The sequence below is a fragment of the Canis lupus genome, chromosome 11 (genome assembly GCF_003254725.2).
Source record: "Canis lupus dingo isolate Sandy chromosome 11, ASM325472v2, whole genome shotgun sequence".
Classification (NCBI taxonomy): Eukaryota; Metazoa; Chordata; class Mammalia; order Carnivora; family Canidae; genus Canis; species Canis lupus.
Genome location: NC_064253.1, coordinates 52,721,681 through 52,743,711, shown reverse-complemented (window position 1 = coordinate 52,743,711; position 22,031 = coordinate 52,721,681). Strand labels below are relative to the sequence as shown.

Genomic DNA, 22,031 nt, shown 5'->3' with positions numbered 1-22,031 from the left:
CTTACCATATCTAGGACCACTCATGATCATGTGCAATTCTGAGCTATTTTATTTTATTAAAACATTTTTAAATTCAGGGGCACCTGGTTGGCTCAATCAGTGCAACATCTGACTCTTGGTTTCAGCTCAGGTCATGATCTCAGGGTGGTGAAATCTAGCCCCATGTCAGGCTCCATGCCCATGCCTAGCAGAGAGCTGCTGGAGATTTTCCCTCTCCCTCTGCCCCTCCTTGCACTGCACCCCTGCACCCCCTCCCCACTGCTCTTATGCTCTTGCTCTCTCTAAAAATAAATAAATAAATCTTGTTTAAAATTTTTAAAATTCGATCTATTCTTTAAAAGTTCACCTTATGTCTTGATTTTGCATAACCATATGCTTGATTTTGAAATATTAGAAGTATTCTAATTATAAATACAACCATTAGCTTTCTTGCGAGTAAACAAACAATAGCTAGCTAGAAAAATAATAGAAGAGTCCTTTAACAATAGCACCAAAAAAAACAAATGTTGAGGAATAAACCTCACTTTAAACTCCACTAAGGACATAAAAGAATAAATGGAGAGATATAACTTGTTCTTTGGCAGGAAAACTCAGTATCATAAAGATGTCAGTTTCCCCTAAGTAATCTACTCATTCAAAGCGATCCCAATGAAACTAGCAGCAGAATTTTTTTTTTTTTTTTGGAACATGTCAAGATGATACTAAATACTGGAAAAATAAGCACTAGAGGATAGGTAAAAATTCTGAAATAAAGATATGAACAGAAGTTGTAGCCTATTTAAAGACATTATGATAAAGCAGCAATTAAAATTACTTTGAGGTTTTTTTTTAACCTATCTTTCTTTCCCTTTCTTTCTTTCTTTCTTTCTTTCTTTCTTTCTTTCTTTCTTTCTTTCTTCTTTCTTTCTTTCAACTCTATGCCCAATGTGGATCTCAAACTCACACTCCAGAGATCAAGAGTCATTTACTCTCCTGACTGAGCCAACCAGGTGCCCGTAAAACTATTTGTAACTGAAACCAAAGTAAACAAACAAATATAACAGCATAGGGAGTCCTTAAATAGACCCAAATATATGTGATGTTTATAAATGTAGTATTTCAAATCAGTAAAGATAAATCATTCAGTTAATGGTGTTGGGACAGCTGGGCTTGTTGGAGACATACCTCACTTTGTATATCAAAATAAATTCCAAGTTGATTTAAACTTTCAATGTAAAAAAAAAAAACAATAAACTGGAAAAAAATGAGGGATACCTTTTAAATCTTAGAGTGGTGAAGTCCTTTTAAAATCTGTTCCAAATATAAAAGACAAAAAATAAAATAAATGGCAGTTAAAAATGTAAGTCTTTTGTCTGTATGTAAAAACATCCAAAAGACAAAGAATAAAGTTGGGGAAAAATAGAGAACACAGATGACAAAAAGCTAATTTCCTTAATATATAAAGAGCTTCTAGAAATGAATAAGGAAAAGATCAGTAGAAAAAAACAGGTCAAGAATATGGATAGGTGATTCATTGGAAAAAAATGCAGATGTCCAACAGCACATGAAAGATACACACCTGACTCATGATTCTAAAACTGCAAATTAAAATAATCATGAGACACTTTAAAAAACCCATTAGCTTATCAAAGATTGAAATGTTTCTTGAGGGCCAGTGTTGGAGAAGATATGAGAAGCAAATTATTTTCATGCACTGTTACAAATCAGTGTAATCTATTTTGGAGTGAAATTTAGCAATATCTATCAAAAATTTAAATGCACACACCTACCTTTTAACCCAGAACTTTTATTTTATTATTTTATCCCAGAACTTTTATATGAAGGTCACATATTCACATAGATACACAGTGATATCTCTATCTGTATAATAATTACAGAATTATTTATAATGGCAAACAAATGGAAATAATTCAGTTTCCATCAATAGGAGCTGCCTAAATTATGGCTCCTTTATAGCACAAAAAACCATACAACCAATTATACCAATTAAAAAGAATTAAGTAGAACCTTCTGTGCCGAAATGAATAAATATATATTTTAAGTAAATAAACAATTTGTAAAATACTACATGAAGTAGGATCCCATTGGTGTGAAAAAATATAAAGGGCATACACACAGAGGCACGGATGCACACAGGCAGGTCGGAGGCTTGTATCATGAAGATTCAGTAGAAGATTCCCCAGTCCTTCCCCTGCCTTATGAGGCACTGTGATGTTGGGGTTCTCTGCCCAGTTCCACCCAGCATGCCCTTGGGATAGCAGATAATAGCAAGGCCCCTTTACCCTCCTGAAATTAAGTTCATAAAAACTATTTTAACATCTGATTTCAAATAAAATCAAAATAATGCCTTCATTATGAGATATAGGAAGAATGAGAGTGAAATTGTTTATAATTAAATACTATGTACCTACCTAAGTAAATACTCTGCATGTTTATTTTATTTATGTATTTATTTATTTATTTTTATTTTATTTTTATTTTTCTCTGCATGTTTAAACTGCAAGACATAATGAAGTAGTTTGGGGCTTGCCCCGTGCATGGAATCACTGTGAATGCCACAGCCCTGAACAGGCTTAGGGACTCATACTCAGACTGTGAGTGTGATTTTATGAATAGGTAAAGAACTCCTGGCAAAGTTCCAAGTAAAATAAGGTACGAGCTTTGCTCGGTTTACACAGTAGTTGCATTCCTAGAAAATTCAGTGTATATTAAGACCACGGAAATTGCAAGTTCACATTTATATGTAAATGAAGCTCAGGGCTAGATTCAAATAATTATAAACAGATTTTTCACCTGTCCCGTTTGGCAGGACATGACAGGAGTGCAAGCTGAAAGGAAACTTCACCGTGGGGACTCTTCCACTGCAAGGCAGTGATGCCTCACAGTCGTAGAAAAGCACCCCCCAGAATTGTCAGAACACCCTCTAGGGGGGCTGACCCCACTGAGAACTGTTGGAACACCTTGAAGGAATGCCCCCAAGAGCTGTTAGGAGGGGCCTCCATGTTACCCCGGGGCAGTAATTGAATTCTGCTTGAGTTTGTGGATGTGTTGACACAGTTCTGAACTCCAGGGAGACCTAGAGTCTTCCAGCCCCACACCTTACCTTCTCCCCTCCTCCACAAAGCCCAGAGTGTAGTCGGTGCTCAGCTAGATTGTGAGCCAGCCCAGGGCACTAGCTAGAGTCAGGAGAGGGGTTCCCAGGGGGTGGGGGTGAGGGGGAGGTGGCCTCCGTCCTGCTCCGTCTTAGCCCTTACATTCGTGCTGTGCGGGGAAGATCTCATTAGAGAATGAGTCGATTTCTCTCCATCGTTTATATGCCACATTAAATATTAAGTTAAACTCGTGCTCTACCAGCCAGGGCCACGGTTCAGAAACTGCTCACCATTTGCAAACCAGTGACATGGCCAGCTCATTTCTGCATCATCAGCAGTTTGGGACCATCCTGATTGGGACTAATTATCTGCAGGTGTGTCCTTGGGCCATAGGCCTGCCGATGGGGCAGCCGCTGAGCCTACCTGCCAGCGAGGACAGCAGGTGGGGTGCCAGGCTCCCTGCTTCTGCTCACCTCCCTACTGGTGAAAGGCCCGGCAGTCTTGCCCTCAGCTGGCCCACCTGACCTTTGCCTGGAAGAACAAAGGAACAAGGCCAGCCTGTGTCCTTGCCGGCCCTCTTCCCCTGAGGACCATCTTTTTGCATCAGCAGCTAGCATGGAGGGAGGAGACCCAGGGAAGATTCTTCTCCTCAAATAAGTTTGGCGTGGTGGATGACCCTGGGGTATGAGGCCCCCCGGGCACTATCCCCTCTGAGCAAGAGAGACCACTAGTGGGGCAGTAGATGAGTACCACCAACTCTGATTTGCTGCACCCCTGGGTTCAATGTTGGAGCCTCAATACCCAGACTTGGCAGCCCAAGGAAGTCTACCCTCCTCTGCCTCTTTCATCTGAGAAATAGCTAAGGGCCAGAGGAAAGAGCACTAGATTAGGAGTCAGAGGGATGAGTGTAAACGTGAACTTTCCCACTTAATTGTCCTGCCTTTCAGCACATAGATTGTCTTCTGAGCCTCAGTTTTCCTGTCTCTGAAATGGGGATGGCAGCTCCTGCCCTTCATGTCTCCTTTGGCTGTTGCAAGGATATAATGAGACAGTGGAGGGTGAGAGTTTGAGTGCCTCCACAGGGGCATCTGAGGGTGTGTGGGTTGAGGGAGAAGATAATCTGGATAATCTGGAGGGTCCAGGATCCAATGTTGGCCTTCTTCCCGCCTCCCTCTGGACAAACATCCACAGGTGGGCAGGGTGGGAGGGTCATGCAGTCCATCTGCTCAGCTGACAGCTGGGGAGACCCAGGTCCAAAGACGGGAGGTGACCTGCTCAAGGTCACATCCAGTGAGTTAGAGCTGGAACTAGGGCTTGCTCAGGGCCCTGACCTTTGTGGCCTGTTCCCATTACATGGTGGGATGGACCAAAAAAAAAAAAAAAAAAAAATCCCAGTTTAAATTGCCAGAGGGCATTTCTTCTAGCATGCAATTGAGAATGTCAGCAGGAAAGCCAGACTACTTAGCTTGAAGCCCAGCATCACCATATTCTAGCTGGTTGACCTTGGGCAGGTTACTAACCTCCATGTCCAAGTTCCCATCTAGAAAATGAAGCCCAAACAGAACTCACTCATAGGCTTCCTGTGGGGATCACATGCATGGTCCATGCAGAGTCTTAGCACAGTGCTTGGCACGTGCAGACACTCAACAAATGATAGTTATTAACATATTTCTGGGCTCTTATACCAAAATGGTCTGGCCAGTGCCAACCCACTCTGAATGGCTGGCCTTTTGCTCATCTTCCCATTGGGAGCACTTTCTTAGATCTGTTTTTTTTTTTTTTTTATGAGCCTTTGAGGCTCAATCAGACCCCACAAAATACTTCTTCCCTCAGAGTGAAATCATAATGAATAACAAAAACTAAAATGTGAGAAATTCCTTATGTATCCGGTCTGCCAAAGATGCTTCAAAAAATATAATTAAAGCTACAATACAGTGTAATATCTTATAACCAAGGGCTCAGCCACGGAGCTTTCCTAGGAATGCCATGGAAGATGTTAGGGTGTCAAAGTTGTATGCTCTGAAAAAGGGTGCAGTGTGAATCGTTACTATTTCCTGGACTCGCTGGTGGTCCTGGTGGACAGCCCCTGCACTCACCAGGTTTATCTGCTGGGAAGAGTCAGACAATTCAAGCAACCAGAGAAAAACAATGTGCAACTTAACTTCCTAGTGGCTGGTGTTCTGCAGAAACCAGCTGGTTGAAGAGTGACAGTGAGTGGGGTTGGGAGACAAAGCAGATCCTCTCTAAAAGGGTGGCCTTTGATCTGAGATCCCACTGATGAGAGGCTTTGGGGAGATTTGGGAGAAAGGTATTCCTGACAAGATCAGCCTCGGACAATGCCTCTTAACTGTAAAATGAGTGAGTGAATGAGATGTGGGAAGTGTGGGACTGCTTCTCAGTTCTCTCTCTGCTGCTAGTTGGACCCAGCCCTTAATCAGGCTTTGGGGACTCTTGGGAAATTAACTTCAGAGGTTAAGCAGCCCATCCCTTTACCACCATGGGATCCATTCTATATCAGGGCTTGGTTACTTCTGGTGATGGGGATTTTACTACCTCAAAGGCAAGGAATCTTCAAGCAGTACCTACCTGAAGCCGTTTCCCACTGAAGTGATTTCCTTTCCCACTAGTGACCCGGCCTGAAGTGTCTGTAAAGTCCAAATAGGCATCCAGGCTATAAACGCATAGACCCGGCCACAGCCAACACCTCCTTCGGCTGGCATTCTGTGTACCCACTGTGCAGCCCAAAGGTTGTTTGGTCTGCATAGTGTTTTTTAAACTTAAAAAAAAAAAAAAAAAAAAAACTTAGGCTAATGTTCCAAAGATCAGAGGAGAACAACCCAAATGTCCATCGGTAGGGAACTGTTGAAGTAGCTTATCCATCCAATGTACTGTTGCGCAGCTGTAGGAAGGAATGGGGATGCTCTCTATGTCCTGATAGGAAAGGATCTTCCAGATACATTATTCATGAAAAAAGCAAGACTAGTTTGTACAGAATGCTACCTTTTGTGTAAGGAACAGGACAATGGGAATGCATGTTTGTATTTGTGCACACATGCATAATAAAGAAGCCTGGAAGGGTACTCAGGAACTTAACAACCATGTTTAAGCAGAAGCTGTGAACTGGGTGTGGGAAGAGGACTTTTTACTGAATGCTATTTACATTTTTAATTTTTCAAATGTTGTCAATATGTGACTGTCAAAAAGTTAAATTAAAAAGTGCCTTACAAGTCAGGAGTTTTCACATAAAGGTTAAAATGTCTAACTTGTCTTGAAAAATTGAACATCTTGTCTACCTGGGTCCCCATTGCCATGCAGCTACATGTGGTAGAGCTGAGAAGTGGCTGCTCCTCTAGGGGAGGCAGCACTCTCCCGTTTGCCCCGGACTCCTGGACAGCTCGCTGATTTACCATGCCGGCCGCCTATCCTTCCTTGTCTCCTCTTGCTCCTGCTTCTGCCCAACAGAAAACCTCCCTCTGTCAAGCCAAGAAGGGCCGGCTGGTCACAGGCTGGCTGTCCAACTGGCCTTGCCTGTGTCTGACTCCAAGCCTTTGCTCAGGCTGTTCTGCTTGCCTGGAGTGGCTTTCCCTAAATATCAGCTCAGTGTGTAACCCACCCAGTGGGGAAGGCCTGGAGTGCTGAGTAGAAAGTTCTGGAGACTGCTCAACAACATGGCATTTCATCCCAGGGCAGAGATGTCACACTCTCTCTGAACTAGATGTCGTGCTTCAGGGGACGACACCCCAGAGAGAAAGCTCAGCATGTGAGACTGGAACTTTCCACAGAGATACAGGGCTATTTGCATTCTGGAAAGATCCAAGGTGAATCCGATTGGGGTTTAAAGTATTTGGTTTGGGATTATTAAATAGACTCACAGTTCTAGATTCTATAGAAACCTGGAATTCTGAAATCTTAGTGTTTGGAAGGATGTTCAGAGAGATTCAGAGAAGCTAAAGGTCTGAATCATTTTAAAGCCAAAATTCAATTCAAGCATCTCCATAATTAAAATGCACATCAAAGGAAAATATGATTTGCTTTCAGGTTAGCACAGTGTTCCTCAGGACTGTTGGTTGAATAAATGAATTAATATTTGTGGAAAGTGCAGTGTCAATTAAAAAAAATAATTTCAGCAGAAAGTACTGTGGTTATTTCTGACCTTGTATTTCGTAGGATAAAAATAAACAAAGCTGGCTGGCCGTCCTGGTAATGCACTCATAGATTTTTACACTTGCGAGCAGCTTGGAAGCCGACCTTTCCAAATAGCCTTTCGAGCAGGTCCCTGGACCTCCAGCTTCCCAGCCCCCCATGCTGTGATCCATCTTCCTAAAATAGCGATTTCATTAGCTTGTTCTCCTGGTCAGAGATCACCACTACCTTGCTGTATCTGGAGGAGAAAACGTACCAAACTGCGGTGCCTGGCAGTTTGCTGAGTGCTGCCATTCAATCGTTGGCTCACTCACTCACTCACTCATCTCTTCATCAAAATCCAGCATCTCCTTCCTGTCAGACCCTAGCCGGGCCTGAGTTCCTGCCCTCAACATGCTCATAGTCTGATGGGGGAGGCAAATGTACCAAGCAAAACAAAACAAACAAGAAAAATAGAGATATTATGGGAGAAGCCATGGTATGTGAGGGCATCGAGGAGGGAATGGTGGCCTCTCTTTGACTGTGAGCTTTGGGGAACATTTTGTGGAGGAGGCCCTGGCTAGGCTATTCTGGGAGAGCCAAGCACTGCAAGCTTCTGTTTTGAAGCTTGGTTTGTTCTCTTGCAAACCCCTTTCATAATTCCTTTTTTTAAAAAAATGTTTATTGATTGATTTGAGGGAGAGAGACTGCATGCAAGCAGAGGGAGGAGCAGAGGGAGAGGGAGAGAGAGAATCTCAAGCAGACTCTGTGCTGAGTATGGAGCCTAACGTGGGGCTCAATTTCATGACCCTGAGACCATGACCAAAGCTGAAACCTAAGAGTCGAATGCTTAACTGACTGAGCCACCCAGGTGCCCCGATAATTCCTTTTAAATCACAACATAATATAATAAAGCCAAGTGGTGCATATGTGTGTATAGCTGCATGTGACCATACCCCCCTCACCCCATTCCTAACTTATCCTGCTGATGCTCAGAGTTGATGGTTTGATACATGTTTTTCCAGAAACTCTTCTATGCATAGATATCAGGTTATATACCTGTGGTTTATTTCCTACAAATGGATTTTTACTCCTCATACTGTTCAATTTTTCGAAAATTTTATTTCGTGTTTTATGGATACTCAACATGTTGATAGGGACAGAACTTCCATCCTATCTGATGTTCTGGATGAACTGTCATGAACTTTTCTCAAGCAATACAGGTTAGAGAATCAGTTTTTCAGGGCTAAGGGGTGAATCCCTCTCAGTATTTGATACTGGGACTGCAGACGGAGGACAGGGTCCAGGAAGGAGGGCAGGCAGGGTACCTTGTCACCCAGTGCCGGTGGCTTAAGACAGCTGATTTGGGGCCTGGCTCCTGCCTCTCCTGTGCTCAGGGCTGTGGGGGAAGAGGTGTGGTTGCTAGGAGCACATCAGGGAAAGCCACAGGGAGGCAAGCTTTAGTTGAGTGCAGGGAAGAACTTTTTAACAGTTTGAGCTCTCTGAAGCTGGAATAGGCTGCCTCAGGAGATAATAACAATAATAGTGAATGTTTATTGAACAATTGTTATGTGCTTTGGTTCATTTCATCCCTTATTCCATGAAACATAGGTACTATTTTTGTGCCAGCTAACAGTTAAAGCAACTGCCTGAGTTCACGCACCAGTAAGTAGCAGAGCTGATTTTCTAACTTTTGTACTGTATCATTTCTGTTGGTAATAAGCTCCACATCATCAGAGGTATCCAAGCAGAGCTCTCTCACATTGACCTGCAGCACAGTTACACTAGCAGGCACTGGAGTCTGTGGAAGCTGATCAAACTGTACAATCTCTCATATAGACTCTGGAGCCAGACTGCCTGTCTTAGGATCCCAGCTCTACCGCTTGTGAATTGGTGACCTCAGTTGTTCAATTGTTTGCATGTGAGTGTGTGTGCCTCAGTTTCTTCATCTATAAAACGGGGGATAGAAACCTGTTATGTAATAAAATGGGTTGATATTTTCAAAAACACAAAAAAACGCTGCTTGGAACACAGTAAATGCTATATGAGTATTGATTTCAAGTTTTTGATTAAAATTAAGATAAAATAAAATTTTGGACCTCAGGAAAGCGGCCTGAGCCAGAGAGCCTAGGAGGTCCTCCACACCAAGAGGATGGTGAAAATGCTTACTAGGGGGTGGGCTCTGTCCAGCATTGAGCAGACTGCTTGGCTCCCTCTTCTGGATATTCCACTGGCCTCCTGAATCTGATTTTAGCTGCTGCTGTCACAAATTACCAGAAGCATTAAGCTTTGAGGCTTAAGATGACACAAATTTATTATCTTACCATTGGGGGAAGAAGTCCTAAAATCAAGGAACTGTGTTTTTTCTGGAGGCGAATCCTTTTATTTGCCTTTCCAGCTTTTTCTAGAGGTTGCCTGCATTCCTTGGCTCATACCCCTTACCTTATCTTCAAAACCGGTCAGGTAGCCTCTTTTCCCTCCCTTTGATCTCTACTCCTGTCATCACATCTCTCCGTGACTCTGACTTCCTACCTCCCTCTATAGAGACCCTTGGTGATGGATGACATTGGGCCCACCTGGATAATCCAGTCACTACCACATCTCGAAATTCTTGATTTAATCACGTCTGCAAAGTCCCTTTTGCTTTGTAAGGTAACAAAGTTGCAGGTTCTGGGGGTGAGGATGTACACATCTGTGGAGGAGTCATTCTACTGTCCACCACACCTCCCCAGTGCTCATTAGAAGGGTCTCCGTGAGGACTCCACATCTCCTCATACCTGGCCTGACGCATCATCTGGGAGAGAGTCAGGCACCTCCTTTGCTCTGTTTCTGCCTGGCCTGTCCCCACCGCGCCTGCAGTTACTGCTGGTCCTCACTCCGTCTCCTCCATCTACCCTGCTGTAGTGAGCAATCATACCCTCCCTGGGTGCCCAGGGTCAAGAGGGTGGACCTTTGGTGCCGGATAGGCCCTTAGGGACCATCTAGTGCAACTCCCTGGGTGAACACATAGGAACAGCGGTGAGGACCAAGAAGTCAGGGTCTCCGAAACTAAGACAGCAAGCACATCCTTTGACTGCCAGTCTAGTGCTCCTCCCTCCATGCTGGACTTAGCCTTTGTCCTTCCAGAACGGGACTATTTCCCTTTCCCATCCTTGTTTGTCAGCCTGACTGGTCACTGCCATCTGACTACCTCATCTGTGAAGCTGTCCAATGGAATGCTTTATCCAGGCCTGTTTTTTTCTTAAACCACCATCCAACTCAGCCATGCCTGGCGTGACTCCAAGCCTTCGCTTCTGCTGGTTCCTCTGCTTAGAATGCTTGTCATTTGCCCAGAGGTGGCGGCAGCCTGCCGTGAAAGGAAGAGCGCTGGGCTGAGTGGGGTCAGGATCACAGACCTTCATCCCAGCTCTGCATACTCCTCGCTGGGTTTGTGGATGTCTTGCACCTGCCAGAGCCTCAATTTTCACATCTGCTGGTGGGAATTGCCGTCGGGGCTCATCCCTTCGTGTGGGACTGTGGTGAGGTGCATGTGAGCTATAAACTGTAAGCTGTGCCCTTTCCTGTGACTTCATGGAACCCCTGCTGCCTTGACTATACCAGGTGCTCAGGTCCCATCTCCCAGCAAGAGGGAAGATGGGAGCTGATGTAGGGCTTTGCCTGTAAAAGTCTTTCATGACATCTGCTGAGGAACTCAGGAGCCAGCAGGCTTGCCAGCAGTCTGCCTGTATGCCTTCAGGGATAGTCTCCTGGGAGCAATCCCCGGGTGCCACCTCCTCCGAGAAGTCCTAATTACCCCACAATCAGAGTGATGTCCCCCTCACCTGGCGCCTGGGGATCAACCCACCTGTTACTCTATTGTTCCCTGATTTATAATTCTTTGTTACCAGCCTAACTTTCTCCTTAGGAGGTTCTAGAAGACACCTGCCTTCCCCCACAACAGCCTACCATGGAACTGGAAATGTAGTAGGTACTTAGGAAGTGTTTGGTGAATGGGCGGATGGATGAACAAATGTCCACTGTGAGGGGCTGATACTGATTGCCCCAAATCCCACTCTCCTAAGTTATTTCCAAGATTATCCTTATAGGTTATTTTGATTCACACACTCATATCACTTTGGTGAGTGTAAGGCACATTTGAAAGTAAGGTGTTATCACAATTATTATTTCTTTTCAAATGCATTAACTTTTACTGGTCTGCCACCTTTTCTCCCCTGGTGTTCTTTCTCTAATTTATCTCAATTAGCTCTTATATTCATTCACTGAGAGGCTGTAGAACTTCTACTCCCACCTTATATCTCCTGTGAATGTTTGGTGAGGCTGCTTTTGGCACGAATCCTTATGGATCTGTTTGTTATCTGTCCAACTTGCCCATAGGAGACATGTGTACATTTCCAGACCTGCTGCTTCCTTTGTAAGTCTCTGTTAAGCCCTGTCTGGGAAGGTGTCACATGCCCACGTCAAGGATAGGGTGGTCAGGTAGTGTATCTGAGGGGTCAGCTCTAGGGTGGGGGCAAGGGCAAGGGCCTTCTCCCCAGAGCTCATCTTAATCCTGAATGGGATCCGAGAAGCCAGAGTCCCCAGCAGGAGTGGTAATACTTGCCTCCCACTCACTAGGCACCAAGAATCATTCTAAGCACTTATATAGGTTAACTTCTCTAGTCTGCATAAAACTACCCTATGAGAGAGTTAGTCTTATTATCCCCATTTTACTGATGCAAAAACTGAGGCACAGAGGAGCACAGAAACTTGCTTAAGGTCACACAGCTCCTAAATGGTGGAGCTGGGTTTCAAATGCAGGTAGTCAGATTCCAGCAGCCACACGCTTGACCACTGCTTCTCACCAACCTGGTGTCCGTGGCCAGCAGGCGATCTGTCCAGAGGAGCTCTGAGGCGGGCAGAGCCTCACTTGGAGAACAGACCACAAACAAGATTGATGGATGGATCAGGGCCACATGTGGGGGCCTGGCGTTGCCTGGCAGGATTACAGTATCTTTGATAACCAGTAATGTCAGTCTGGATAGTTGCGCAAAAGGTATTGCCCAAAAGAATACCATAGCTGGCGCAGGCAGCCATCTGTGCCAATAAGGGGGTGGATTACAAAAACAAAAACAAAAACAAAATCCTGTGGTTTGATTATTATCTTTAAATCTTTCTTGTACTAATGAGGCTGATGGAGTAAGAGACCCCCATAGAACCCAGCCTGGAGCCACAGAGCCCAGGGTACGGCTTCCTGCCCCGCTCTGGTCTCGCAGCCTGTTTCAGCTGGCTCCCACCCCACGCTCACTGAGCCTGGGCTACGTTGGCCTGGGCCGCCTGGAGCATGCCCTGCAACTGCCCAGCTTCTCTGTGGGCTGAGCGCACCTCTGGCAGGGAGTGGCCCGGCCCGTGGCACCCCCCCCAGAGGAATCCCTTCTTTGACCTTTGTAATTATTCCTGTTCAATCTTCCTCCGTGTTTTTTTCCTCCCCCTGACCCCCCCTTCCGAGGTGCTCGACTCCTGCACTCTCTCCAGTGTATTAAGGATGTGAGTGAAATTGATGACTGGGATGTCTCAGGTCTTTATGATGATGAATGACTTTCACTGCCAAAGCTTTTATTGTCTGTGATTTGGGAAGAAGGGGGAACTGATATATCAAGGCTGCCTATCACACCATTTAATACAGTTATAAATCCTGACGTCACTAACTGGTGGTCAGAAGCTGGAGAATTCCACTGGCCGCCGCGTTGCCGAGCCTTTATGGATTTTTCCCCCTCGCCTTTCTTTGCTTGACTGTCACCGTTGTGTTTTGGGAGGGGGATGGGAACAGCTGGATGATGACTTTAAATATCCCAGGGGTAATCTGGGCCAGAGTGGAAAGTGGGAGTCCTCCCCACACCTCAAGGAAGGAGGACATGGCCAACGTTTGATTCTAAGGCAAGCAAGCCAATTGTTTGGTGAGCCAAATTCTAAAAGTATGAGAGCCCCTTCCTCCATTACTGGAAAGGGTGATATACCCTTACCAAGTGATCTCACATCTGTTACTCTTTGGATCTTACTCCCATCCCTCAGGAAGGTGGCAAGGAGAGGCTTGATCCCCCATGTGATAGAAGAAGAAACAGAGTCAGTAAGGCCAAGTGGCTCAGCCCAAGTTATGCCACAATAGGCAGATGCAGAAGGCAACTCCCTGGGTGAAGCCAACAGGACATCGCTGTTCAGAACTTTGAGCATAGTGTCATACAGCGCAGGGTTCCAATCCTAGACTCACCCCTGGAGTCCAGCTGCTGGTCTTGGGAAGGTCCCTTCAGTTCTCTGATCCTCAATTTCCTCCCCTGGAAACGGGAATGACACTTTTCTTGTGGGGTTGTTATGAGAATGACATGAGGTAATGCATGTAAGATTCTTAAGAAGTTTCTGTCCCATCCAAAGAGCTCAGCGAGAGTTTTTTTAAAGGTGGAACTTCAAGGAGAGACAGCTATGGTAAGTATCACAGGAGCAAGAGGAGGGCCACTAGGTCTTCCTGAGGTTGTGCATGGAGGTGGTCAAGGAAGGCTTCCTGTAGGAGGTGAAACTTGAGCTGATTGCAATGAGTAGGAATTAACCAGGCTGCGAGGGCAGGAAGGAAAAGCATACCAGGCAGAGGGAACAGGATAGATAAACGCAGAAACGACATAGGAAGTGCCAGCAGCTGGAGGAGTGGGGAGACCCCTGCTGGACATAGGGGAGGGCTCAGACCAGGGAGGCTACCAGTGTGACCTGAGATCTAACCTCCTCAAAGGGCTTTAAGGAGAGAGTAGCATCTTCAAAGATATCTCTCTGGGGTCTTGACAGAAGGTGGATGTAATGAGGACAAGACTCAGCAAGAAAGCCCAACCCATTGACGGTGGTTGCAAAAGTCCAGGAGAGAAAGGATGAGGGCCTGGACCCAGGAGGCAGAGATGAGAATGGAGAAAACATCCTGAGGGGTAGAATTGGCAATAGTCAAATGTGGGGACAACTGGCATGCAGGAGTCAAGGGTGGCTCCCCTAATTGGAGTTTGGGGGACTGGGTGGTCAATGGAGCCACCAGTTGAGACAAAGACAACCAGAAGTGGAGCTGGTTTAGATACTTCGACTTTGTGGTACCTTGAGGACACCCAGGTGGGAATGCCCAGGGGGCAGTGGTGAGGGGGGCCAAGGGCCGGGGATGACAATTTGAAGTCGTGAGCCTGGAGGAGATGAGTCACCCAGTGAAGATGGGGAAAAAGGAGCAGAGACCTAGGAAGAGGCTCTGGGGAAACACTGTTGCCTGGAGAGAGGAAGCCATGGAGAAGGCGGGGGGGCGGGGGGGGCGGGGGTGATTCACGAGGATGAAGCAGGCCACCATTGCCCTGCACCTTGGAGGCTATAGCAGTCAGCCCTTAGTGGAGACCGACAGAATTTTTTCCAGCTGCTCCAGCAGAAAAGGGATTTTCCAACAGATATTAGGATACTCCAGAGGCTTGGAGGCTTCTCAGCCGGGAACCTACCTCAGGACTGATTCTGTGGAGATGCCACCCCTTGGCCCGTGGACACAGAGCGCTCAGCTTACACTGCTGTCACTGGACACTGCATGTCACTGCTAGAACCTGTACCTCAACAGATGGACTGCATGGGTGCCTGCTTCTTTGTGTCACTAGCTTCTGAATTAACAACTCACACCCTGTGTCTACTTGGTAGAGCCAATAAGGTGCCTGCACCCTGGCTATAAGGGAGACTGGGACATCAGGCTGCTGGCCTCTGCCTTAAGGAGACTAATAAACTCTTAAGATACAAAATTCCCAAAAGAGGAGTGTTCAGTGGTATCAGATCTCCAAAAACGTTTGAAGACTTAGGGAGCGAGGAAAGAGATCCAAGATAAGAAGAACTGAGAAGCATCCCTCGGCGGTGGCATAAAGGAGGGCCATGTTCTTTGAGTCATTTAATGACTGTAGTCAACCCCTTCCCACAGGATTTGAGGTATCATTAAGTTCAAACCCGAGGACATCTGCAGATAGACCAGAAACCACTGAAGGAAAGGGGGGAAACGATTGTGCTGGATGGATGCCAGGAGAGCCCTGGGGAGGAGAGGCAGCTGGATGTGGAGACTCTGGGGTTGGGTTGTTTTTTCTGGATTTGACCTTTGGCAAGTGGCTGGCCTGGGAGGAAGGAGTAGGGCCAGGAGAGAAGCAAGGGCCCTGAGGCCCAGCCCTGGATCGGGTGGCTGGGAGGCATTTCTCTTTGCTGGAACTTGGGTAGCTTCTGTGTTTGGGCTACTGGCCTTGTCTTCAGTGGAGAGGATCAAAAGTATCACTTGTCAGGCTTGAAGAGAAAGCTTCCTGTTCTTGAGAAACAAGGTACAAAATCCCTAGCACCTGATGACATGCTGGGCACATAAGAATGGTTTGGAAAATGTTTTCTGAGCAAATGAATGAATGAATGAATGAATGAATGAACCAATAAGCATTTGTTTGGCCTCAGCTCTATGCCGAGCTTTGTGCCAGCACCGTGGGGAACTGTGAGTAGGATAGGGTCCCTGTCCAGGAAGGGTTTGGTCTAGTGTCATCTGGAGAGCATCAATGAGGGCATGTATAACTTTGGGTGGGCAGGGCAAGGTGGGACATCTGGGAAGCTTTTCTGCAAGAGATGACATCCGTGGAGTTTGCTGGTGCTGCCAGGGTGCGGCAGCAACATTCGCTAAGGCCTGGAGGTGAGATGGGAAAAGAAAAAGCAAGTTGTTTAAGGGCTGGAGTGGAGGTGGGGGCTGGAGGCTACACTGTTTCAGCAGGAATGGGGGTAACAAGGGGTTTGGACTTGATCCAGAGGCGGTGGGGAGGCATGGAGAGTGGGATCCGAGGGTCTGGCGTGTTGGAGGAGGCTGGGGCCAGGCAGGGAGACAGTCATGGAGCAGGTGGCAGTGGGAGTTGGCTGTGGATGCAGAAAGCCTGCGACATGCTGGTGCTCCCCAGTCTCCCCCATGGTTGGGTGTTGGTGGGAGAAGCTGGGCCTTGGGTGCTGTGGGTGCCAGGGTGTCCAGGCTGGGCCTTCTTGCCCAGGGCCACTCCGGAGCCTGCTGGGTGCCCTCATTATGCCTCTCACGGGCGGCGAGAGACGAGAGCAGCAATTGAAACGCCGGCTGCCTCCTGCTGGTGTGCGGAGCGCCGGGCAAACCACATGAGATCCCATCTCGCGCATAATGTGCATCCGAGGACAAAATTAGATTGAGAAGTAAATGGAGCCGAAAATTTCCAAAGCATTTCCCGTCAAGAAGCTGTTTGATTGCGTGTTTTAATTCTCAGAGTCCTCCTGCCCGGTGAGGTTCATTTCGGTGGGGACGGTTGGAGCCTGAGGAGCTTGACCCGGGTCCCGGCACTGAGGTCTGGGGAGAGGCCACGAGTCCTGCCTCCATCTCCTGGGTGACCTGGCCAAGGTGGCGAGCACTGGCCCGTCCAACTTTAAAACTCAAGCTGATGGCACACTGGGTTCCACACGTGTATATTTCCTTTCCCCCTCCTCGCCCAGAAGCTCTGCTTTCCTGCTCTTCCTCATTCCCTCCCTCTCTCCTTCCTCCATGCCAAAGCCCAGGAACCCAGGGGGGCAGGGCAAGGGCTATTACTCCACTTTGCAGATTTGGAAAGTGGGGCTCAGCCAGGTGCCATCATTTGTTGGTAGCCCAGAGGGTGAACGTCAGCAGATATCCTGTGGCGTCTGGTTCCTGTGTGGGCTACCCTACCTGTTCCTGACCACGAAGGTCAGTAAGTATAAAGATGTGACAAAATCTCTCTCTCTCTCTCTTTCACACACACACACACACACACACACACACACACACACACAGTGAGTTCTGAAGCACAGCATACTGGGCGTCTCTGGCAAAGCCTGGCCTGGCCTGTCAGTGCCTGCCCCTCGGGGGCCCCAGTCCGCGCTCTGCACCTGCTCCCCCGGGGAGGGTTCAGCCCCTCCTGGGCTCCCGTGTCCCTGCCGACTCCAGCCTCCTGTGTGGAGCCCGTGAGGATGCTTGCATCTCAGGCATGTCCACAAGGAAAGCATTCTGTTCACTTTATTAGGAACATTTGTGCCCGGACCACTGGAGGAAAAGAATTGAGAATCGGTTTCTTGAGCTTGAGGGGTGTTCTGAGAGAGGTAAGAGGCAAGAAATGAGTAGAGAAAACAAGAAAAGGAATTTTGCATCTGGGACCATGGTGGTTCTAGGGCCCAGGCCTGGCCGTGCATGGCTCTCTGGGCAAGGCCTGGCCTGGGGGCCTCTTCACTGACCTGAGTGCGGTACAGACAGGCAATCTGTGATTTTCTAACCATTGTTAAATTTTAAATTTTTTTTGTCAAGAAGACTCTTGTTCAGATAAAAACCTTCATGGGAAGCCCTTTATATAAACCAGTTAGAAACAAGGTTCTCTAATTAAGGGAGTGGAAGTCCCAGAGGCCCTGAAGGTCCCCCAAGAGGACCAGTGGCACACAGCTGGAAGCCCCAGCACTGGTCAGCCCTTAGCGTCCTCTGGGCCCTGGTGCTCCCCAGTTCCTGAGTGGTTTAGAGCCAGTGAAAGTCAGCTCACAGAACAAGTGTGCCCTTTGCTCAGTCTGGCTCTCAGTTCCTACCTCTGGGACCCAAGCCATCTCATGTTGCACCCCAGCCACCTGCCCACCTCACCCAGCCTCTCCCAGTGCCTGAGGATGCCCAGACCCAGTCTCAAGCATCTGGCTCCCTGAGGCTCACCCACGGGGGTGAGGGGACCCACTGGTACTGCTTTCCCCACCACCACTCAGCCTGAGCCCCAATCCTGACACCCCTGCTGCAGGAACCCTACATACTGAGGCCCAGTTCCAGCCGCCTTCTCCAGGAAGCCTGCAGTCCAGCTGCCGGAATTGAATCTCAGGTCTGCTCTTTGCCATGCGTGGGATCTTGGGCAGGACTCTAAGCCTCCGTTTCCCCAGCTGTGGGCACCAAGATGGCAAATAACAAGCAAATTGAACCCAAGCCTGACTGACTCATGCACTTGTTCCCAAATAATGCACCCTGCTCTATAGTGTTCCCTCCCCATGTTACATGAGGCACTCTCACTTCTGGGATCCCCTTTGGGACTCTAGCCCATGAAGGCGGCAGAGGCAAGACAGGAATGGTCCCAGAACTCCCAATGGCTGGCAAGCAAGAACTCAAGCTACACTGGGCGTCGCAGAAGCCCTGGCACCTGATTCAGCCTCTCTGGGAGGGGAGGGCGGGGGAGGGAGGGGCCGGCGCCTCTGCAGCCTGCAGTGCCAGCAGTGCAATTTAATGCGTGTTCTCTGCAGCACATTAATTTGCCATGCACCCTGGGAGGTGCCTCTGCGGGAAGTGGTGGCAGGGGGAGGCTTGGTTCTCCCTGACAAGCAGCACACCTGCCCAGCCTGCATCTAATGTGTGGCCTCGCTGTTTGATTTGGGGAAACAATTGGAGGGGCAGGAGACTTGTCTGTTTGGGTTTTCTCAGTTCCAGGCCTGGATCCCTGTGACATCCACCGTCCTGTTAGCCTCTGGACCAGAAGTGGACCAGCGGAGACCCTGGTGTAGGATTTGTGACAGGTGTCAGAAGAGATCAGAAGCCTATCTGAGGCCTTTCTGGCTTAGACTTTCACCTATTGACTATTTTTTTTAATTTATTTTTTATTTTTTTATTTATTTATGATAGTCACAGAGAGAGAGAGAGAGAGAGAGAGGCAGAGATATAGGCAGAGGGAGAAGCAGGCTCCATGCACCGGGAGCCCGATGTGGGATTTGATCCCGGGTCTCCAGGATCGCGCCCTGGGCCAAAGGCAGGAGCCAAAGTGCTGCGCCACCCAGGGATCCCACCTATTGACTATTTCTTAGAATAAACAGGCCATCAGCCAGATATGAAAGTAGGGCAGAGAACCTGGTAGTATGCATTCCACACACCTCGGGCACTGTTTGATCCCCCGGGTCGCTGGCCTGGGATTGGGACTCAGGTTCACAGATGAACATGTTCAGAAAGAGGAGAGGAACCGCCTGAAGGCACTGTGAGGAAGTGGAGGGCTTTCTGACCCAGCCCCAGGCTGGCTGTGCCTACCTTCACACCCGACCGTCCAGCCCTGACCTTGCCCTTAGGTTGAAAGGTCCAGTAGGTCCCTCCCACCATATTTGACTTCATTTCAAACCCATCCTCCATGAGGAACTTCCCCCACCTCTGCCTGGCCCGGTCCCACCCGTGCAAACTTGGGCAAGTTGCTTTACCTCTCTGAGCTTCGGTTGCCTCCTTTGGTTGCTGGAGGTGATAATAGGCATGGCTGACATTTGGGAACACTTTCACATCCTGGCTCTTTTAGTCCTTTCAAGCAGTCTCAGGAGGTGATGGTATCATGAGCCCCACTTTATAGTGAGGAAACGGAGGCATATCTTGGTCAAAGTTACAGAACAACCAGTGAAGAGCAAAGGATTTGGATGCAGGCAGCATGCTCCCAGAGCCTGTGCTCTTAATCGCTGCTCTCGGCCTCTCAACACCACCACCACCACCAGTAATGATAATTTCCACTTCATAGGATTGTCTTGATGATTAAATGAGATCATGTGCAGAAAGCACTTGGAAGAGCGTCTGGCAGATAGAGCTCGATTAAGCTGCTTCTGCCGTCTGTCCATTGTGTACATGTTCAGTGATCTGCGGGGGTGCACAGTGATGGGTGGGTGAGTGGTTCTGAGGCTTTCCACCTTCGTGTGAAGTCCTGTTTCCTTCTTGTCTTCTTTCACATTTTGGTCTCAGGTGTTTTACGTGGGTGCAGGAGCACGGCGCAGAGGAAGGTGGCGGCAGGGAGGTGCAGTGTGTGTGTGGCATAGGGAGTGGGCAGTGAGGGGCTTCGAGGCCAGGAGCTGGGCTCACTGGGAGAGCACAGTCATCCCACTCGAGAGGAGCTGTTGGGGCGCTCTTCCCCCTGCCTTCAGCATGCGGCGAAAGGGAGCCTGGGGCACCTGCGCAAGGTCATGTAGCTGGTAAGAGGCAGAGCCCGGGACCCTGTGCTCCTTGCTGTGTCAGCAGTGGGGAGCCACTGACATTTGGCAGCAGCCTGACGGAGCAGAGCACACTTGCAGAGCTGAGTCGGTTGCACTCTTGGGTGAGCCATGGAACAGTCGTTGCATTACCGAGTGCCCGCTCTGTGCCAGGCCCTGTGCTGGGGGCCTAACATATATTTGTTCATATAATCCACTCAGCAACTCTATGAGGTAGATGTTTGTTGAGAGGTAAGAAAACTGAAACACAGAAAGGCTAAGCAACTCTCCAGATCACACAGCCGGCAACCAGTGGAACCAGGGTCTGGATGGCTCGTGCCAGCCTGTGGGCCTTGTCATTAACCATTCTTCACTGCCGCCCCTTTACAGGGATGGAATGTCCCCTAGTCTGGAAGGTCACCTCAGGGGAACTCAACTCTGTCTGTGTATTTCATTAGTTCATTCCATTTTCCATTTAGCAATCATCTTAGGTTTTTTGTTTTGTTGTTTTGTTTTGTTTCAGAGAGAGAGAGAATATGTGACTGGGGGTAGGTTGGGGCAGAAGGAGAGGGAGAGGGAGAGAGAAAATCTTAAGTAGGCTCCACTCCCAGTGTGGAGCCCGATGTGGGACTCAGTCTCATGACCCTGAGATCATGACCTGAGCTGAAATTAAGAGTTGGATGCTCAACCGACTGAGCCACCCAGTGCCCTGCAAGCGTCTTAGTTTATGTAGATTCCAACTCTCAGGAAGACAGACTTTCCCAACCATTAGAATTGGGAAATGTGTCCTGCATTAGTAACCTGGTGATGAGATTGCTGTTGGCCCTGAATCGAGAGTGTATGTGGTGAGGGAGGAGTAGGACACCCCAAGTTTTAGTCCAGCCATGGGATTCCGTGATTCTGAGACATTACGAGGCAAGGGTACATTTTCAATATTCTCCAGCAAGTGTGGGTGGGCGCACACCGTAAGCAGGAATGGAGGCGTGGTGGGTGTCCATCAGCAGGCTAACCTCCGGGCGGTCTTTTCTGTTACCCTGCACTGTACAAGGGTTCTCTAGGGACCCATCCTAGACTGAAACGGACAGTTGGGCTTTTCTCCATCTGCTCCATCTGATTATATAGGTCCCAAGCCAACTTTCAAAACACTTGTTTGTCATATCAGTTTCTCGGGTAAGAGATACACATAGTCAGGGTGGAGTGACATAAGCTCCCCCTCCCCCAATGACAGCACCCAGATTCACCTCTGCGGACTGGCACTATCGAATCTCGCCCAGTACAGCGGCAAAGCCCCTGGAGGTCTGTAAGCAGGCAGCCTGCCCTTCTACCGAGCACCCCAGACTGCTGAGGTTTGGACTTTATGTGTGATTATATTGTTTTCCTGTCTCTATCCTTGCTGCTCACCTGTCACCTGTCACTTCTCCTAATGTCAGTTTGCCTGGTTCTAGAAGGCTCTCTCCCCCTTTTTATTTTGCTGTTTTTAGCCTGCTGGGGGCTGGGAACCCAAGCCCCTGAGCTCTTTGGAACTGTGTGCAAATGAGGATTGGACCTGCTAGAGCTGGTGCCCAGCGGGACTCTAGGGACAGGCTTTGTGCCTACCTTTCAGCTACTCACAGCCAGATTGTCAGAGCTGAGATTGTTTAATGGCACATCTCAGCGTGGCAGGACATTGTGGTATTTCCTGTCTATGTAAGGGCTGGATGCTGGTTTGGGGGTGGCCTGGTGGGACTGTGAGCTGTGAATATGTGACTTGGCCAAGGTACTCCTGCCATCATGATGCTTTCCTCAAAAGGAAGAAGTGCCTTCCAAGGTAGCTTTTGCCTGAGACCTGCTGAGGTGGGAGCAGAGAACAGGAAGCAA

The 22,031-nt window shown here is 48.2% G+C and overlaps 1 protein-coding gene across 6 annotated transcripts in view; it reads left to right on the top strand.

Annotated features, from left to right (window-relative positions):
* The window catches only part of PAX5 (paired box 5), a 195,609-nt gene that overhangs the window by 111,450 nt on the left and 62,128 nt on the right, over positions 1-22,031 (top strand). Inside the window, exon 9 of one of the 6 annotated variants that reach the window (XM_025432591.3) lies at positions 17,255-17,341. The exons of the other annotated variants lie outside the window; for them this stretch is intronic. Coding sequence (XP_025288376.1) covers positions 17,255-17,292 — 38 coding nt within the window. The 3' untranslated portion in view covers positions 17,293-17,341. Of the gene's footprint in view, positions 1-17,254; positions 17,342-22,031 lie in introns of those variants that run through there. 6 annotated transcript variants of the gene reach the window in all.